The sequence below is a fragment of the Rattus norvegicus genome, chromosome 10 (assembly GCF_021556685.1).
Source record: "Rattus norvegicus strain SHRSP/BbbUtx chromosome 10, alternate assembly SHRSP_T2T, whole genome shotgun sequence".
Classification (NCBI taxonomy): domain Eukaryota; kingdom Metazoa; phylum Chordata; class Mammalia; order Rodentia; family Muridae; genus Rattus; species Rattus norvegicus.
Window position 1 is genome coordinate 110,953,198 of NC_141543.1, and position 17,319 is coordinate 110,970,516.

Genomic DNA, 17,319 nt, shown 5'->3' on the forward strand with positions numbered 1-17,319 from the left:
ACAGCTAAACCATCTCTCCAACGTCCCGAACCCCAACCCCAAGCTGTGTTTTACGGTCATACTGAATATCTACACACCTTCTCAACAGCAGCTGAGCAACACGTTTGATGTCTTCTAAACGGCCATGCCTCGCTCTGAGGCCTGACCCAGTGAAACTATACAAAAGCTACTAGCCCACAGATGTGCACAGGAACAGTAAAACCTACCAAATGCCCAGCATTCTGTAAGGAAGGTCACTAGGTGATCCGTGTACACATGCAGTCACGCTAGAGGTCTGACTGGGGTAGGCCCCACGGGTAAAAACTGCAAAATGAAGTTGATCAGAAGCGAATCTGGTAGTAGAGAAATAATTAATTTCCTTTAAGACAGTTTCAGAGTGTGATCTAAGGTGGGTACTGGGGCTAAAGAGATGGCTCTGCTGTTAAGAACACTTACTGCCCTTGTAGAGGGCCCAGGGTTGGCGACAACATCCAAATTAGACAGCTTACAACCACCTGTAACTCCAGTTCCAGTGTCCAATGCTGTCTCCTAGGCTCTGCAAACATTGGTGCGCGCGCACACACACACACACACACAAGCACCAAAACATATAAAATAAAATCTTTTAGAAAATAAGGTTGATATGGAAAACAGGAGTAACCCAAATAACCCAGGGCCCAGGAGGGAGGAGACTGAGGACCCTGAGGTCTGAGGGGCAGGGCTGAACAGAAGGTGAGGATGAGGAGAAGGAGCGTGGGGGCGAAAGGCAGGGCCCCTTATACCCTTCAGGAGGAACCAGGCTCCTCCAGTCCTCAGAGGCTCGTCCTGAAGAGCTGTGAGCTCTGGAGCAGCTGAGCCAGCACACACAGTCGGCAGCATCGAAGCTGAGAATGTCCCCCATCCGGCTCTCCGGGGAGAGAGGGGTCAGGGACACAGGTGGGAGGTGTTCATAACCTCTGTCCTCGACAGGTGGTCCCAGCGTGTGCTTCTGGCCAGAAAACTGCTTTACCCTGGCACCTTACACCCTGGTGCACCCCCATAGGCCTGCGTGGCCCCGGCCTGTGCTGTTCGTGCCCAGAGTAATTGGGAAGATCCTGGGCAAAAAGCTGTGTCTCCTCCAAGGTTTTAAGCAGTGTTCAGCAGGTATGTGCTTCCCCGTTGAGTGAGTGGCCAGAGCAGGTGACCCTAAATTCAGAGATACCGTGTCTTACTTAGGGTCTGATTGCTGTGAACAGACACCATGACCAATGTAAGTTTTATAAAGAACAACATTTAACTGGGGCTGGCTTACAGGTTCAGAGGTTCAGTCCATTATCAAGGCGGGAGCATGGCAGCATCCAGACAGGCATGGTGCAGGAAGAGCTCAGTTCTACAACTTCACCAGGAGGAAGCCAAGAACAGATTAAGCATCCCCAGGCAGCTAGGAGGAGGGTCTCCAAGCCCCACTCCAGTGACACACTTCCTCCAATAAGGCCACACTTTCTAACGGTGCCACTCCCTGGGCCAGGCATATGCAAACCACCACACACTATAACAAAGGGCCACAAACTGGAACACTGAACTGTCTCATGGTTCCTGGGATTTCTGACCTCAGGGCCTCAGCAGGGCCCTGTTCTCTGGGGGCTGCAAGCTGTGGGTCCTTCCTGGTTCTTTCAGTCCCTTAGGCATTCGGGAAGTCCCCACTCCCATCTTGGCGTTGGTCATCGCTGCCCTTTTCCTTCTGTGTCTTTGTCTACACATGGCCTTCTTAGGGTCTATCGTAACCCAGTGTTGCCTCACACAGAGGCCCTCTTTCCATAGAAAGTCCATTCTGGGTTCTTACGGGCACGAGAGAGGTGGGTCACTACCTCTCCCTCCAACACAGGCACGTTGAAAACAGATGTAGTTAGCACGGTATCATGGCTCAAGGGCTCTGTCCATCAGCCACAGGCAGCTTCTCTTTATTTACTTAGAGGTTTTTGAGACAAGGTTTCTCTGTGTGGCCCTGGCTGTCCTAGAACTCACTCTGTAGACCAGGCCAGCCTTGAGCTCAGAGATCCAACATGGAGGCTTCATGAAAGTGCTCTCTGATCCCCAGGCCTGTGGGCTCGGGAAAGGCTGACAGGGCTAGGTTACCTGCCCTGTGGGCTGTGAGAGTTCATCCTAGAAAGAAACAGGTACCACCCATGAGGCTGCTCTGATGAGCACCTTTCTTGGCCAGCATCCATGGGAAAGTGGAAGAGACTGAGCCTGGGAGCCCATGAGTTCTCTAGAATTGGCCGCCTGGGTTCAGTCGGGCAAACCAGTGAGATAAAGCTATACAGACTGTGGGGCTCCACACTTACCCAGACAGAGAGGGGGACACATACATGAAGGGCTAGCTGACAGGGGACAGAAGGAAGATGGGTGGTAGCTGGAGGTGGCGAGGTGGTCCGGCTGGCCAGTGGGTGCATACAAAGGCACAAGGGAACCCAGAACCCTGGGCTTGAGCCACTGCTGTGGTGGCCAAGGAGAGCGGAGGCCACATGTCCAGTTTCATAAAAGCCTGAGTCTTTACGGGGAGGGAGGGCTCACTGCTGCGTGTGATCCCCAGCAGAGTGTGAGACAGGAGGCCTGGCCAGGGTTGGGGATGCACTCGCTGGAACTTGGGTCTAGGGTTCCCATCGATGCTGCAGTGATGGTGGGGAAGGGGGACATGTACAGCTGGGGTGCTTTGATAGCTAGGAGGAAGACAGGGTCCTTCTGACCAAGATGGGGCGTAAGAGCCTGCTCAAGAGGGCTCCAGAATGGTTCTCAACCTCGGCACCAGGACACCTGTGGCTGACATTCTCTATTGGGTAGCTGTCCTGAGCACTGTAGGATGTTTGGCAGGGCCACTTACACACACACACACACACACACACACACACACACACAGAGAGAGAGAGAGAGAGAGAGAGAGGGAGAGAGAGAGAGAGAGAGAGAGAGAGAGAGAGAGAGAGAGAGCTGCCCAAAACACTACCCAGAGTTCACACATTGCCATGCCCTGGGGTGGGTGTACCAGAGGACTCGTGGTCAAAGGTGGTATAGGACTCTATGTGACCACCATGGGAAGCTTCTCCTGGATGTGGCGGGAAACCTCCAGTATGGAATGCTCAGCTTGGCTTCCTCAGGATCCCAATGTATGACCACCTCATCTAATGTCACCATCAGAGTACTTGAGCCAGGAGGAGTATGTCACCTGGAGTCAGAGAGGGGACATCATCCAGGAGGGAGAGTCAATAGGTGACCACCACTGTGTCACCCGGCATGCCGTGCAGTCCCTCATGAATACGGTAAAGGGAGGGTCTAGAGGTTACTCTGGGGGTGGCAGCTCCTGCCCAGGGTTGGGGAATCACTTGTGGGGCCCTAGACACCCAGCTTCATTCTCTGTAGGAGGGACGCAGAAAGATCCAAGCCTGTTCCTACCATCTGGGATCCATGTGATGATGCTGGACTGCCCTTGGGTGGGCCTTTGGGCCTCAGTTCCCTTAACTTGTTTGATAGATCTTTGTTAATAAATGAAATAAATGGAGACATTAAGTCTCACATTTTACAGCTCTCAGTAAACTGTCGAGTTTCACACTTCCATAAGGAGTAGGAAGGACAACACACACACACACACACACACACACACACACACACACACACACAGGCCAACAGTTAGTGGTACTGTCTGATTCGTACGTTTGCACTCTATGCAAAATCTGCCTCAATGCCAAAGGCTTGCAAATCCCGATTTCCTCAGGGACAAACCAAATGGTTTGCCTTTGAGATCTACGGCAGGCCCTGCCATGCAGCCTCTATTCAGGTCTCTCCACACAGCCCTGTGCTCTGCTGCAGACTCCTCCCACTTCCTCCCAGACCCGAGGCCCAGGGGCTTAACTTGCTTCTCTATGCCCTTCTAAAGAGCACCCACGCCCTGCTGGATGTCCGGCTGGACAGCGTCCGAGTCTTACACAAGATGGACATATTTCCCATCATCATCCACGTTTCTGTCAATGAGAAGACGGCAAAGAAACTCAGGTAGTTGCTTGGTGGTAGGAGCTGGGCAGCAGGGTCTAAACAGGTGCTTGCGCTCTGGAAAAGCTTGTGCCTCAGGAACACACTAAAGTTCTCTAAGTTCCACCCCAGTCACGTCCTTGCAACCTCAGGCCAGAGGTTCAGCTTGCTCTCCCTCAGGGGTGAACAAACCTGTTCCCTGTCCCGGTTACACTAAAGGGGCACATGTGCCTGCAGCTCATGAAGCCTAGTCCCATTCTATCACTTGTCTGGCTGGGACAAACATCCCACTGCCCATACCCAGGACAAACATCCCGCTGCCCGTATCCTCTGGGAAGTGAATGCTGCTTGCAGCCAAGTCGTAGGACCTTCATGAGCTTTCCTAGATAGGACCCCCATGTTCATGCCCAAGGTTCTGGCCTGGATGCCTACAGTGCCCCGTACTAAAGCCAACTGTGTACTTCCTGCCTACCTTGCTGTCCTCGAGCTGAACATCTCTCTGCTTTGCAGGAAAGGCCTTCATCGGCTTGGCAGCTCAGAGGAGCAGTTTCTGGAGGTGGCCCGGCAGGAAGAGGGGGAACTGGACAGAGTGCCCTGTCTGTACAGCAGCCTGGCCCCCGACAACTGGAGTGATCTGGACAGCCTGCTCAACTGTGTGCGCCTGGCCATTGCGGATGAGCAGAAGAAGGTGGTGTGGACAGAGGGCCCCTGCTGAAGCCCACACCTGGCCTGGGACTGTGGGGACCTCCATGTGTCTCTTAATGCCATCAGCAAACAGCCCTACTTCCTTCTCTGGTCAGGGTCTGGCCTCAGGTGCTCACAGAAATCAAGGCGAAAATGATGAAGCACCTTCCCACAGCACGGCCTGGGCTGATGGAGGACCGGAGAATATTCGGCCATGTGGGGGTGTTTCCTGAGACCTGCTCAGAGCCAGCACCCCAACCTCCTGTGGTAACAGGACCAGGTCGTGGGTCTGTCCCTCTTTTTATGTTTCCGATGTCAAGTGAACCCTGGAGGGTCACTGGAGCAATCCTCACCGCCCAGGGTGGGGCACTGACTGGAGCGCTGTGGGCGCGACTGACTCAGCTACCACAGACACCAGCAAAGGAAGCTGCTGTAGTGGACAGACTTGAGCGGCTCTTTGACTCACTGCTCTGTGCCCGGCCCCAAACACCAGGTTGCTTTGGTACATATCCTGGAGCCAACTGACCAACCCTTTGTGAGCAAAGAACTCATTCTTGAACTGACATTATCCCCTGGTCCTTCTCGGGATGTATCACGCCACACTTGGGTGAAGCCCCCACCCAGCCATAAACTGAGTCAGTTGACAGGGTGTTTGTGTCTCGGTGCCAGAGACCCAGTGTGCTCCTACGATGTTCTGTGAATGATTATACTGTTGTAAAAAGGTTTTCCCAATGCTGGGGCCCATGACTCTCATTCTCTCCCAAGATGGGGTATCTTGATAGAAGGGAGGAGGGAACAGTCCTCTCTAGATTTCTAGGCTGTGCCTCTGTCCCTTGGCAAGTGAAAGAAGGAAAAATCTGGGGCCAGGTGCTTAGTGTCACTCAGGGAGAGAGGGGAGGGGACAGAGACACAGAGACAGACAGGAACAGAGAAGACAGACAGACAGAGAGCACTGTCACACCCTGTCCTCCTCAGCCACCCTCAGAAAACACAAACTGAGACCAGATAGACCATAGGATCAACTCGCCACCTCTGAGTACCAGCATGAATCCTGGCTAAGCGTGTACTTCAAAGGGGGAACGGGGCGGGCGGGGGGGGGGGGGGGCAGTGGCGAAGCAAGCTCAAGGCCTACTGAATGCTCCCTCCAGGCCAAGTTGGTTGAAGTAGTTAGTGCGGTCTGCCCACTGCTCATGTGGCATGCAGAAACCTGGCATCCTCTTAGGGCGAGGGGCTTAAAAACATCCGCAGGTTTCCGGAAGCAGAGGGCTTCAAGCCCCAGACCCTGCCCCTTCTGTCTGTAGCTCTCAAAACTCACCTATCAAAACGTGGGGTTCTGCCATGCCCACATTCCCCTAGAACTCCTGAACCAGGACAGGCGGACATGAGGACAGCAGTGTCCTTGGAACGGCAGCAACTAGGGAGTGCATGCTTGAGTGTCCTCCACAGGAGGCGGGAGTGACATCCCATATGGTGGAGGGACCTGCTCGGATGGGTGTATAGAGGGAGCAGCTGCTGGCACTGCCTCCACTGCTCCCTCCCTTCGTGTCTAGGTGGGCTGGCAGGTGCCCCGGGCACCGTCAGAGCTCATTGTGAAGAGGTCGGCACTGAGGCGTGAGCTTTTCCTCCAGGACCCCATCAGGGGCGCACACCCAGGGGTCATGCGTCTCCCACTGCCACTTGACGAGCTGAGCTTTCAGCACCTCCAGCACCTGAGCGAAGTCTGGCTCAGCGGCCAGGTTCCGTGTCTCCCAAGGGTCCCGGCTGATGTCATAGAGTTCCCAGCGTTCCCTGTAGTAGTAATGTTGGAGATTCTTGTACCAGCCTGTGGGCTGGCCTGCCGCGGTGCGGTTCAGGAGGTCCTGGAAGGTCGGCGAGACGTAGAAATCTTGGTCGATGGGAAACGGCATCTTGAAGCTGAGGTTGTGAATGAGGCGGAAGTTCTGGTGGTACACGGAGCGCATGGGGTAGGACATGGTGACCTCGTGGTGGCTCTGGCTGCTGAAGACAGTGGCCCAAGGGGGCTCCGCCTCCAGCGCCGGCAGGAGGGAACGGCCTGTGAGCTGAATCGTCTTTGAGCCGAAGATGGCATAGCTGGGGTATGGAATGGAGAACCAGTCCAGGATGGTGGGGGTGAGGTCTGGAAAAGAACAGCGTCTTAGCAGGGGGTCCTGGGGGACACGGAGCCCTTAGGAAGGGCTGGATCTGAGTCTCTCTGGCAATCTCATGGGTACCCATAGGATCAGGCCTGTGAGGCTGATAATGTGTCTGTCACCAGAGGCCCTGGCTTGCTGATATCTAGGGACCTTCTAAAGTCCTGTGGACCAGAGGAACCCTGGGTAGGCAGGGCTTATTCAGTCACTCTGGGTTGGTCACAAGGTTCCCTCAGTCATGGGTTAGGGCCACATGAAGAAGTGGGTCCCGGGGTGGAGAGAGCCTATCTCGTAACCACTGAGAAGAACACAGGGGAGGTTTCCGAGCTGGTTTAACTCAGCCCCTCCCTTTCTCACACCTGCAGGCATGTTTTCGCATTTGTGGTGTGGGGCTAGATAACTAGGTTCTCAGAGCTGAGTCATGAGAGGCTCCGGATCCTGAGAAAAGGGGAAATGGTTCTCAAGTCTTTCTCTTGGTAATCCACAGCCCACTGGTACCACCCGGGACCCCACCAGACACTCTGGCGGTTGCGACGTGACAGGAACAGACCTCCCGGGTGACCCTGATTCTCACCATGTAATAGAGGAGGCTGTCTTGTGCCTACCTAGGTTGGGGAGCACTCCAGCACCTAACCCATGGAAGTCCCCCTGGACTTCACTTCTCCCCTCCCACGAGACAGACAGACAGACAGACAGACAGACAGACAGACAGACAGAGACAGACCTAGAAGGCTCACGTAGGCGTCGCTGACTTGGCCCCAGCGTTGTGGGTGCTCTGGGGAGGACACCAACAGTGGCTCAGCTGTACCAGGCCAGTACAGGTTGGTCCTGCCACTGGGGAAGGGGATCCCGTTGTCGGATGTGAAGATGATGAGGGTGTCATTCAGCACACCGGCACCTCGCAGCTCCTGGAGCACCAATCCTATCCCTGAGGAGGAGGGGGAAGGCTCAGAGGCGCATGTGTCCACTCACCCCTGGGCTCTACTGGCCCTCAGACAACTCTTCCACCTTTCCTACAAGGCCAGCCTCCAGCCCAAACCACGTAGCTCCTGTACTTGAGCAGGTCACATGGCTTCCAGGACCTGTCATCCCTTAGAACTGCTCCTACACAGGGCAGCTGTTACTGCCCCGAGCTGGCTTCTATGTTTTAGAATCTCGTGTCTGTCCCACGAGCAAGGAGAGACAGCTTGGGTAGGAGCCTGAGATAGATAGAAGGTCAGGGACCTTCTAGTAGCAGGAAAATTAGGAATTCAGGGACAGCCTTGGCTATCAAGGGAGTTCCAGGCTAGCCTGGTCTATAACAAGATCCTGTCTCCAAAAGTCAAAATAAGTTTTAATTTAGAAGAGACGGCACCAGGCAGACAGACCAGCAGTTAAAGTGCTTGCCACGCAAGAGTCAGGATCACAGTCTGGACCCCAGAACCCCACATAATTGCCAGGTGGGTGAGAGCTTGCCTGGAATTTCAGCCAGGGAAGGCAGAAATGGGATCCCCAGAGTAAGCTGGCTCCCAAGACCAGCAACATCAGCAAGCCTCTGGGTTTGACTGAGACTCAGTCTCAGTAAATGAGCGAAAAAAGAGACAGGATGATTTCCAACATCAGCCTCAGGCCCCCACATGCACACACACATTTGTAGGCCCACATACATGTAAAAACATGTGCATACATTTGTATACCCATACACGTGTGAAAGCACGCACACACATTTATACACCTGTACACATATGAAAACATGCATGTACACATTCCTACACACATACACATATGAAAATATGCACACACATTTGTACACCCATACATGGGTGAAAGCATTTATACACATTTGTATACCCATGTATACACATGTGAAAGCAGGCACACACATTTGTACACCCATACACATACGAAAACATGCATGTACACATTCCTACACACATACACATATGAAAATATGCACACACATTTGTACACCTATACATGTATGAAAGCACGCACACACATGCACATAGGCACATGAAAAACAAAGAAGAATTTTAATAAATAAAATGTAAAGCTGCCCTTCCAGAGGTCCTGAGTTCAAATCCCAGCAACCACATGGTGGCTCACAACCATCTGTAATGTCATTCCAGGGTGTCTGTTGTCCTTTCTGGCCTCTGTGGGTACTGCATGCATGTGATGCACTTACATACATGCGGGCACAGCACCCACACACACAAATTTATTATGAGAAACAACACTTGGGGGGCAGAGGCAGGCAGGTTTCTGTGAGTCTGAGGCCAGCCTGGTCTACAGAGTGAGTTCCAGGACAGCCAGGGCTGTAGAGAAACCCTATCTCAAAAAAAAAAAAAAAAAAAGATAATAAAGTAAAAACAAATTTAATTTAAAAATTAAAAACAAAAACCCAAAAAACAGGGCTAGAGACAAAAGGGTCTAGACACAGCTAAGCAGTGACATGAAGGGACACTGAGGCTCCAGCCCCAGAAACTGCCTCACCCCTTCAACACCAACCCTGGCTCACACTGCGTTGCTTCCAGGACCCCACCTGTGTCAAGTCCATCACAAGTCCCCGACCTGTGCTGAGGGACAGCCTTGGTCACTGGAACTCACCTTGATCCATCCGCCCAATGGTGGTGTACTGAGCGGCTAGGTCAGCTCGGGCTGCCGGCGTGTCTGGGACAAAGTAGGGTACCTGAGGACAAAGGCGGAGCAAAACATCTCAGAGTGGGGATGGAGGAGTAGGATAGGTGTAGAGGGGGACATGGATGACACCAGCCATTTCTGACTGGGTAGGAGGACCACGTGCGCACACACACACTCATACACATACACACACACATACACATACACACACACATACATACACAGAGAAACACAGAGACACACACATACACACACATATACACATACACGCACACATATACACACATACATTCAGAGACACACACATACACATGCACACACACACTCACACAAACATACACACTTGAACAGACTGGTTAAAACAGAGATACACACACACATACACACACAGAGAAACACATACACACAGAGACACACACATACACATGCACACACATACATACACACATACATATACACACACACACTCACACAAACATACACACTTGAACAGACTGGCTAAAACAGACACACACATACACACACAGAGACACACACATACACACACAGAGACACACACATACACACACAGAGACACACTCATACACACACATATACATACACACACAGACACACACATACACATGCACACACATACACACACATACACACACACTCACACAAACATACACACTTGAACAGACTGGTTAAAACAGAGATACACACACACATACACAACACAGAGAGAGACACATACATACACACACATACACACACAGAGAAACACACATACACACAGAGACACACACATACACATGCACACACATACATACACACATACATATACACAGACACACTCACACAAACATACACACTTGAACAGACTGGCTAAAACAGACACACACATACACACACAGAGACACACACATACACACACAGAGACACATACATACACACACATATACATACACACACAGACACACACATACACACACACACATATACATACACACACAGACACACACATACACACACACACACACACACGTGAACAGACTGGTTAAAACAGCTTTACTCTGTGCACATGCAGTGCTTCATCTCCGGGGTCCAGGGCTCTCTTTGCAGCCCGCACACAGGAACCTGGGGCCCACTAAGTCTCCTCACACACATTATACTACATCCTGGAGGCAGCGGCTGCAAGCTCTAGGGAAGTCAGGGCCCCGGGTTTAGAGGAGGTTGGGTTGCATGCCTTGGAGACGTTGCAAGGGACCCTCCTACCATCACATCCTGAGGATCATAGATCTGGGGTGTCCAGTCTGGAATGCGCCCCATGCCACTCTCCCCGTTGCCGAACTTCTCACAGAAGGCTCCGTACTGGGGCTGGGAGTGCCCACAGCGGTGGGGGTCATGGAGGGCCACATAGAGGAAGAAGGGCCTGAATGTGGGGGAGGGGAATCAGTGTGGGGATCAAGGCCAGGCCACTGTCTTGACTACAAGGGCCTCAATTCTTAGGTAGGCACACTTTGGCATGGCTTACGCCAATTGGCACTCTGTCTCCCTCATTGCCTCAGTTTACCCCTTCCCCCTCTTCTTCTGGGTATGTAGAATGTTTTCCTCTGCCCTTGCCACAGCCAACTGTGGACCCTGGGATGACGGCCTAAGTCTACTGTGGAGAGTTCTGGCTATCACTGAGGGTTACCAGGGCAGAACCCTCCTTACCTGTCATCCTGAGTCTGCAGAAATTTCCGGACGAGTTGCTTAATTCTAGTGATGTTCCGCCCCACCTGCAGCACTGAGCTGTTCTCCTCTGTGAATGCGAAGTCAAAGGGATACACCGTCTCCGGACCCACATGCTTCTTCCCGATGATGCCTGAAGGTGGACAAGAGAAGAGGTCTGTCATGTCGAGTCCACTCTGCCCCATTATCCTGCCTAAGAGTGGCTGCTGTGCGTGCACAGTTTGGAGACTTTGGCCTGGTTCTTGGGACGAGTGCTCCGGGAGGACCACGTGAGCTGAGGGTGACTCAGAGCCCTGGACCTCCCTCTCTAAGAGGCTAGGAAGGGTCGAAAAGTGGCCTTACGCCTGTATCCCGTCCTCAGGCCCACACCTCTCCTGTGTGCACGCTGGCCTGGCTGAGCAGCAGGTCACCTAGGTTGAGAGTGACTCAGGCCTCCAGCTTTGGCTGGGAGGGGTCAGAGAGGGACCACACACCGGTGCTGTACCCTGCCCATAGCTCACCTGTGCGCACTCCGGCCTGGCTGAGCAGCAGCGGTAGGCTCTGTACCTTGTCGAAAGAGTTGAAGTGGTGTACATCCTGGTGCAGCCCGTACATGCCGTTCTGATGCTGTTGATGAAAATGCCATGCAGAAAGGTGGGCTCCAACACCCCAGAGCTCATCCCAGGACCCTTGTGGATGCTGGCCTAGGGGAACACCCTCCTGTGACAGGGGACACCAGCGGGAGGGGGAAAGGAACCAGCAAGGGCCTGCACCAGCTGCACAGTGAGGTTGAGGCAAGCCTGGCCCTAGGTCCTGTCTTGATAAAGGTTGGGGGCTGGGCAAGACAGCTCACGTGGCAAAGAACTAAGCTTGAGGGTGACCTGAATGTCATCCCTGACACCCACATGGTGTGAGGAGGGGACTGGTTCCCAAAAGCTGTCTCTGACGTCCAGAGATTCACCGTGATGTGCATGGTGTCTTCCCTCTCACCCGCTCCCGCAATGTAGGTTTTAAAACGTAAAACATTGATACAGGGTCTCTGTATAGCCCTGGCTATCCTGGAACTCACTCTGTAGACCAGGCTGGCTGTGAACTCAAGAGATCCATGTGGCTCTGCCTCCCAAGTGCTGGGATTAAAGGCGTTTGTAACAGAGATCTTGAAAAAGATTTAGTAAATCCTGACGTGAGCCACAAAGATGCTAGGCTCGGTGTCACAGGATGTGGCAAAAGCGGAAGAGCGGTGATCCCACCTTCAAGAGAGCCCTAGAGTCATCAGATTCAGGAACAACAGAGTGGGGTCTGGCAGGAATTGGGGGGGGTGTTTAATGAAGACGGGGTTTCAATTAAAGCAGGTCCCAGAGGCGGATGGAGGAACGGCTGCAGTCACGTGGGCGTATTTCACACCACTGACTATGCACTGAAAAGCTGTTAAGATGGGAAATTTTATGTTTTGTGTACTTTACCATAACAACAGAAAAAGGAAGTGCCCGAGCCACCACGGGGGCCTGATCACAGGGCTGGACAGGAGGTGTGCAGGCTTGCCCAACACCCACAATGACCTAACTGTGCCCACATCTCAGATGAGAACTCTAAGGCATTGAGAGGTATGTGTTCACCCTTGTCCACAGAGCAGCAGGGCCAGCTGAGCTGAGGGGTGGTGAGGCAGAGCCCTGGCTGCCCCTGAGACCTCTGGGCAGTACCTCCCCCTACGGATGCAAGGGAAATCAGGAAGCTACTCCCGGGAGAGAGGAGGGTTTCCCAGCGGCAGAGGCCGGGCCTAGAGTCACCACCACCTATCCACTCCGCCCCCTTCATCCCACTAGCCACGCTCACCTGGGGCAGGCCCGTGAGGAGACTGGCACGGCTCGGGGAACAGCTGCTGACAGATGTGAAGGCATTACGGAAGATAAGGCTGTGGCGGGCCAGGGCATCCAGGTGAGGGGTGTTGATGGCGGTGTTGTTGTACACACCGCTCTCGAAACCTCCATCATCCGCTGAGGAAGACAAGGCAGAGAGCACGTTGGCTGGGGTCAGGAGGGACAGTGTGGGGACTCAGGATACTGCTGCAAAGGCTGGTCCCTGTGACGCTCAGGAGTTGGACCAGACACTCCCAGAAGGTAGGACACCTGAGGGGGTATGATGCCAGGCATGACGACGATACAGGAGTTTGTGAGCAAGCAGGGAACACACAGGTAGGCAAGATCCCTGGGTGGATGTGTTAGCGGAGAGAGAAGACACCATGGTTTGCAGGGGACCCAAACGGGAAACTCAGGTGAGGATGTTAACAGGTAGACTAGTGTGGGGAGCACACACAACAGATCTGGCGTCCATGCAGATGTGTTAGTGGGTGGTGGGTGGATGTAAACTGGGTCTCCCAGGCTCTGCAGACACCTTACAAGGTGATAGCCAGTCAGGAGAGACATGCCCAGGACACAGCTGAGGTGTGTGGTGTGTATGTGTGTGTGTGTGTGTGTGTGTGTGTGTGTGTGTGTGTGTGTGGTGTATAAACCACATTTCTGCTTCTCTTAGAAACAGACCTCTTCCCTGAAGGCTACAGCCTTGCAGATTGTCTATTTCTGACCATCGAGCCTACAGGAGGCACCGGAAGTGCAGAGATGACTTGCAGCGCCCAAAGTCATGCAGGAGTACCCCAGAACTAACTGGAGGGAACCCAGGAGCAACATGTCACCCACTTGCTTCAGACAGTGCGATTCCTGAACAAAGGTGATGCCTAGCCTCCAGTCCAGTCATCATCATGCACCCTGCTGGAATACTTGGGCAAGAATCAATGACAGATGAGCAGGTGGGAGGACAGGAAGGAGGACAGGTGGGAGGGCAGGCAGGAGGACAGACGGGAGGACAGGCAGGAGGACAGATGGGAGGACAGACAGGAGGGCAGGCAGGAAGACAGATGGGAGGACAGGCAGGAGGACAGACAGGAAGACAGGCAGGAGGACAGACAGAAGGACAGGCTGGAGGACAGACAGGAGGACAGATAGGAGGACAGGCAGGAGGACAGGCGGGAGGACAGACAGGAAGACAGATAGGAGGACAGGCGGGAGGACAGACAGGAAGACAGATGGGAGAACAGGCAGGAGGACAGGCGGGAGGAGAGGTGGGAGGACAGGCAGGAGGACAGGCAAAAAGACAGGCAGGAGGACAGACAGAAGGACAGGCTGGAGGACAGACAGAAGGACAGATAGGAGGACAGGCAGGAGGAAAGGCGAGAGGGCAGGCAGGAGGACAGGCAGGACAGACAGAAGGACAGGCTGGAGGACAGGTGGCAGGACAGGCAGGAGGACAGATGAGAGGACAGATGGGAGGACAGCCAGGAGGGTGGGCAGGACAGACAGAAGGACAGGCTGGAGGACAGACAGGAGGACAGATGGAAGGACAGGTGGGAGGACAGACAAGAGGACAGGCTGGAGGACAGGCAGGAGGACAGGCAGGAGGACAGATGGGAAGACAGGTAGGACAAATGGGAGGACAGGCAGGACAGACGGAAGGACAGGCGGGAGGACTGATGGGAAGACAGGCAGGAGGACTGATGGGAAGACAGGAGGGAGGACAGGTGGAAGGACAGGCAGAAGGACAGGTGGAAGGACAGGCTGGAGGACAGGCAGGAGGACAGGCGGGAGGACAAGCAGGAGGACAGGCAGGAGGACAAACGGGAGGACAAACAGGAGGACAGATGGGAGGACAGACAGAAGGACAGACAGGAGGGCAGGCAGGAAGACAGGTGGGAGGACAGACAGAAGGACAGACAGGAGGGCAGGCAGGAAGACAGATGGGAGGACAGGCAGGAGGACAGGCGGGAGGACAGGCAGGAAGACAGGCAGGACAGACAGAAGGACAGACTGGAGGACAGACAGGAGGACAGATGGAAGGACAGGCTGGAGGACAGACAGGAGGACAGACGGAAGGACAGGCTGGAGGACAGATGGGAGGACAGATGGAAGGACAGGTGGGAGGACAGACAACAGGAGGGTGGGCAGGACAGACAGAAGGACAGGCTGGAGGACAGACAGGAGGACAGATGGAAGGACAGGTGGGAGGACAGACAGGAGGGCAGACGAGAGGACAGGCAGGACAGGCGGAAGGACAGGCAGGAGGACAGACAGGAGGACAGATGAGAGGACAGACAGAAGGACAGGCAGGAGGACAGATGGGAAGACAGGCGGGAGGACAGACGGAAAGACAGGCGGGAGGACAGGTGGAAGGACAGGCTGGAGGGCAGGCAGGAGGACAAGCTGGAGGACAGGCAGAAGGACAGACAGGAGGACAGATGGGAGGACAGGCAGGAGGACAGATGGGAAGACAGGCGGGAGGACAGATGGGAGGACAGGCAGGAGGACAGACGGGAGGACAGGTTGGAGGGCAGGCAGGAGACAGACAGGAGGACAGATGAGAGGACAGATGGAAAGACAGGCAGGAGGACAGATGGGAAGACAGGCAGGACAGACAGAAGGACAGATGGGAGGACAGGCGAGAGGACAGGTGGGAGGACAGACGGGAAGACAGGCAAGACAGATGGGAGGACAGGTAGGAGGACAGACGGAGGACAGGCAATAGGACAGGTGGGAGGACAGGCGGGAGGACAGGCAGGAGGACAGATGGGAGGACAGGCTGGAGGACAGACGGGAGAACAGGCGGGAGGACTGATGGGAAGACAGGAGGGAGGACAGATGGAAAGACAGGCGGAAGGACAGGTGGAAGGACAGGTGGAAGGACAGGTTGGAGGACAGGCAGGAGGGCAGGCAGGAAGACAGATGGGAGGACAGATGAGAGGACAGATGGGAGGACAGGCTGGAGGACAGACAGGAAGACAGATGTGAGAACAGGCTGGAGGACAGATGGGAGGACACAGAGGAGGACAGGCAGGGGCGGTTGTGTTCAATGTGCCTTCTCCTGCACGATAGGATGGAATGCTGCTTTCTGCACACAGAAGTCTCAGCTCCTGCCTCTGACCCTGATACGGACTGAATTGAGTCCTTCCTGAAAATTCCTGCTGTCACTCTTTGAATCCACAGTCTTCAACAGTTAAACTAGGGTGGGGTCCAACTGGACAGGACTGTGGCATTTCTCTGTCAGGTTAGGAAAGGAGACAGTTGCTGTCAAGAAGCCAGGAAGGCCACCTCAGAAGCAGACAGAGGAGCTGGTTCTCTGAACCCAGTCTCTCGATATAATGGAACCAATAGAAATACATTTGTTTGTTAACAACCTGGCCTGTAGTGTTGAGTGCATGTGTGTGAGTGTGTGCGTGCATGGCCTCTGGGTATTGAACCTATGTCCTCTGGAAGGGCCCCAAGTCCTGCTAACCACTGAGCCACCTATCCAGCCCCAAGCCTGTCAGGTTTTTGTTGTGATGGCTGTAGAAGCTGAGACAGGACGGAAATTCCATACAGACAGGACTGCGGGAGATTCCAGCATCAATCCTATCTGGTGGATGTTCACTACTGTCCTCAGGGAGATGGGGGTAGTGCTGCTAAGACAGCACTGTTTGTGTTACCATTAACCAACGGGCCTGCCCAGACACCACAAAATTTATCAGAAAGAGTGGGCCTGGCCCAGGGCCAGACCTCAGAAGGCCTGGGGTGTCACAAGCCAGGCACTGATCACCCAAACAGGAAGTCTCATGAATGCTGGAGGAACTTGGTGGTTTCTAAGAGGGGCTGAGGGAGCTTGCATGGGCAAACTGTGCTGTACTGTACTTTTGGGTCAGGAGGTAAAAAAGCTGACCAGGTCATTCTGTAAAACCTCGGGAACTCCGGCTCCATTCTCCTTTCTGGAATCTTCTCAGAGATCTATGAAGCCCCTAGCTCTGCAAAGCCACCCAGTATGAGTAGCTGGGGCCCACGGAGTCTCCCTGGTAGCTCTGACTACATTTTTTGGGGTGCTGAGCCAGACTGGGGAGGACAGAAGCGGGAGGGCCAGATGCATTTAGAGTCACTAGGAAGAGACCCACAAACAGAGGCTCTGCAAGGAACTGGCACGCAGGGGTCAGCACGGGCTAGTGGCGGGGAAGAGCCGAGTGGCCACTTCTTGGGGCAGCAGCAGGTGGCCGTGCCAGGGACGGCGGCACTCACCAACTATCAGCAGCACGTTGCGCGAGTGCGCGCCGTAGAGTCCCAGGACCAACAGCAGTAAGCAGCAAGCCACTGCCGGGCGGTGCATGGCGGCGCCGATCAGGGTG

At 54.1% G+C, this 17,319-nt stretch overlaps 2 protein-coding genes across 10 annotated transcripts in view; one reads left to right on the forward strand and one right to left on the reverse strand.

Moving 5' to 3' along the window:
* The window catches only part of Card14 (caspase recruitment domain family, member 14), a 35,282-nt gene extending 29,888 nt beyond the window's left edge, over positions 1-5,394 (forward strand). For 4 of the 5 annotated variants that reach the window (XM_087574405.1, XM_087574406.1, XM_087574408.1 and 1 more), the window contains 4 exons: positions 949-1,122; positions 3,151-3,272; positions 3,887-4,002; positions 4,489-4,693. In XM_087574405.1, the coding sequence (XP_087430531.1) occupies positions 949-1,122; positions 3,151-3,272; positions 3,887-4,002; positions 4,489-4,693 (617 nt within the window). 5 annotated transcript variants of the gene reach the window in all.
* Positions 591-17,318, reverse strand: Sgsh (N-sulfoglucosamine sulfohydrolase). Of its 5 annotated transcripts, none has more exons than XR_015631064.1 (9): positions 17,213-17,318; positions 12,960-13,120; positions 11,648-11,753; positions 11,130-11,280; positions 10,689-10,845; positions 9,399-9,480; positions 7,537-7,740; positions 5,978-6,799; positions 591-1,164 (listed from the first exon to the last, which is right to left on the reverse strand). XR_015631064.1 is itself a non-coding variant. In NM_001427070.2 (8 exon segments), coding segments are annotated over 8 exon segments (1,509 nt in total). In that variant the 5' UTR covers positions 17,301-17,318; the 3' UTR covers positions 591-6,239.
* Position 17,319: the final 1 nt, after the last annotated feature.

Bases quoted from the DNA above. Each gene is read 5' to 3' on its own strand.
- Sgsh (XM_087574409.1), bottom strand. From the start codon at position 17,300: ATGCACCGCCCGGCAGTGGCTTGCTGCTTACTGCTGTTGGTCCTGGGA. The intron at 13,121-17,212 runs GTGAGTGCCGCC...TGTCTTCCTCAG, and splicing joins CAACGTGCTGCTGATAGTTG to CGGATGATGGAGGTTTCGAG. The intron at 6,800-9,398 runs GTGAGTTCCAGT...GTTCTTTTCCAG, and splicing joins CATTGGGCGGATGGATCAAG to ACCTCACCCCCACCATCCTG.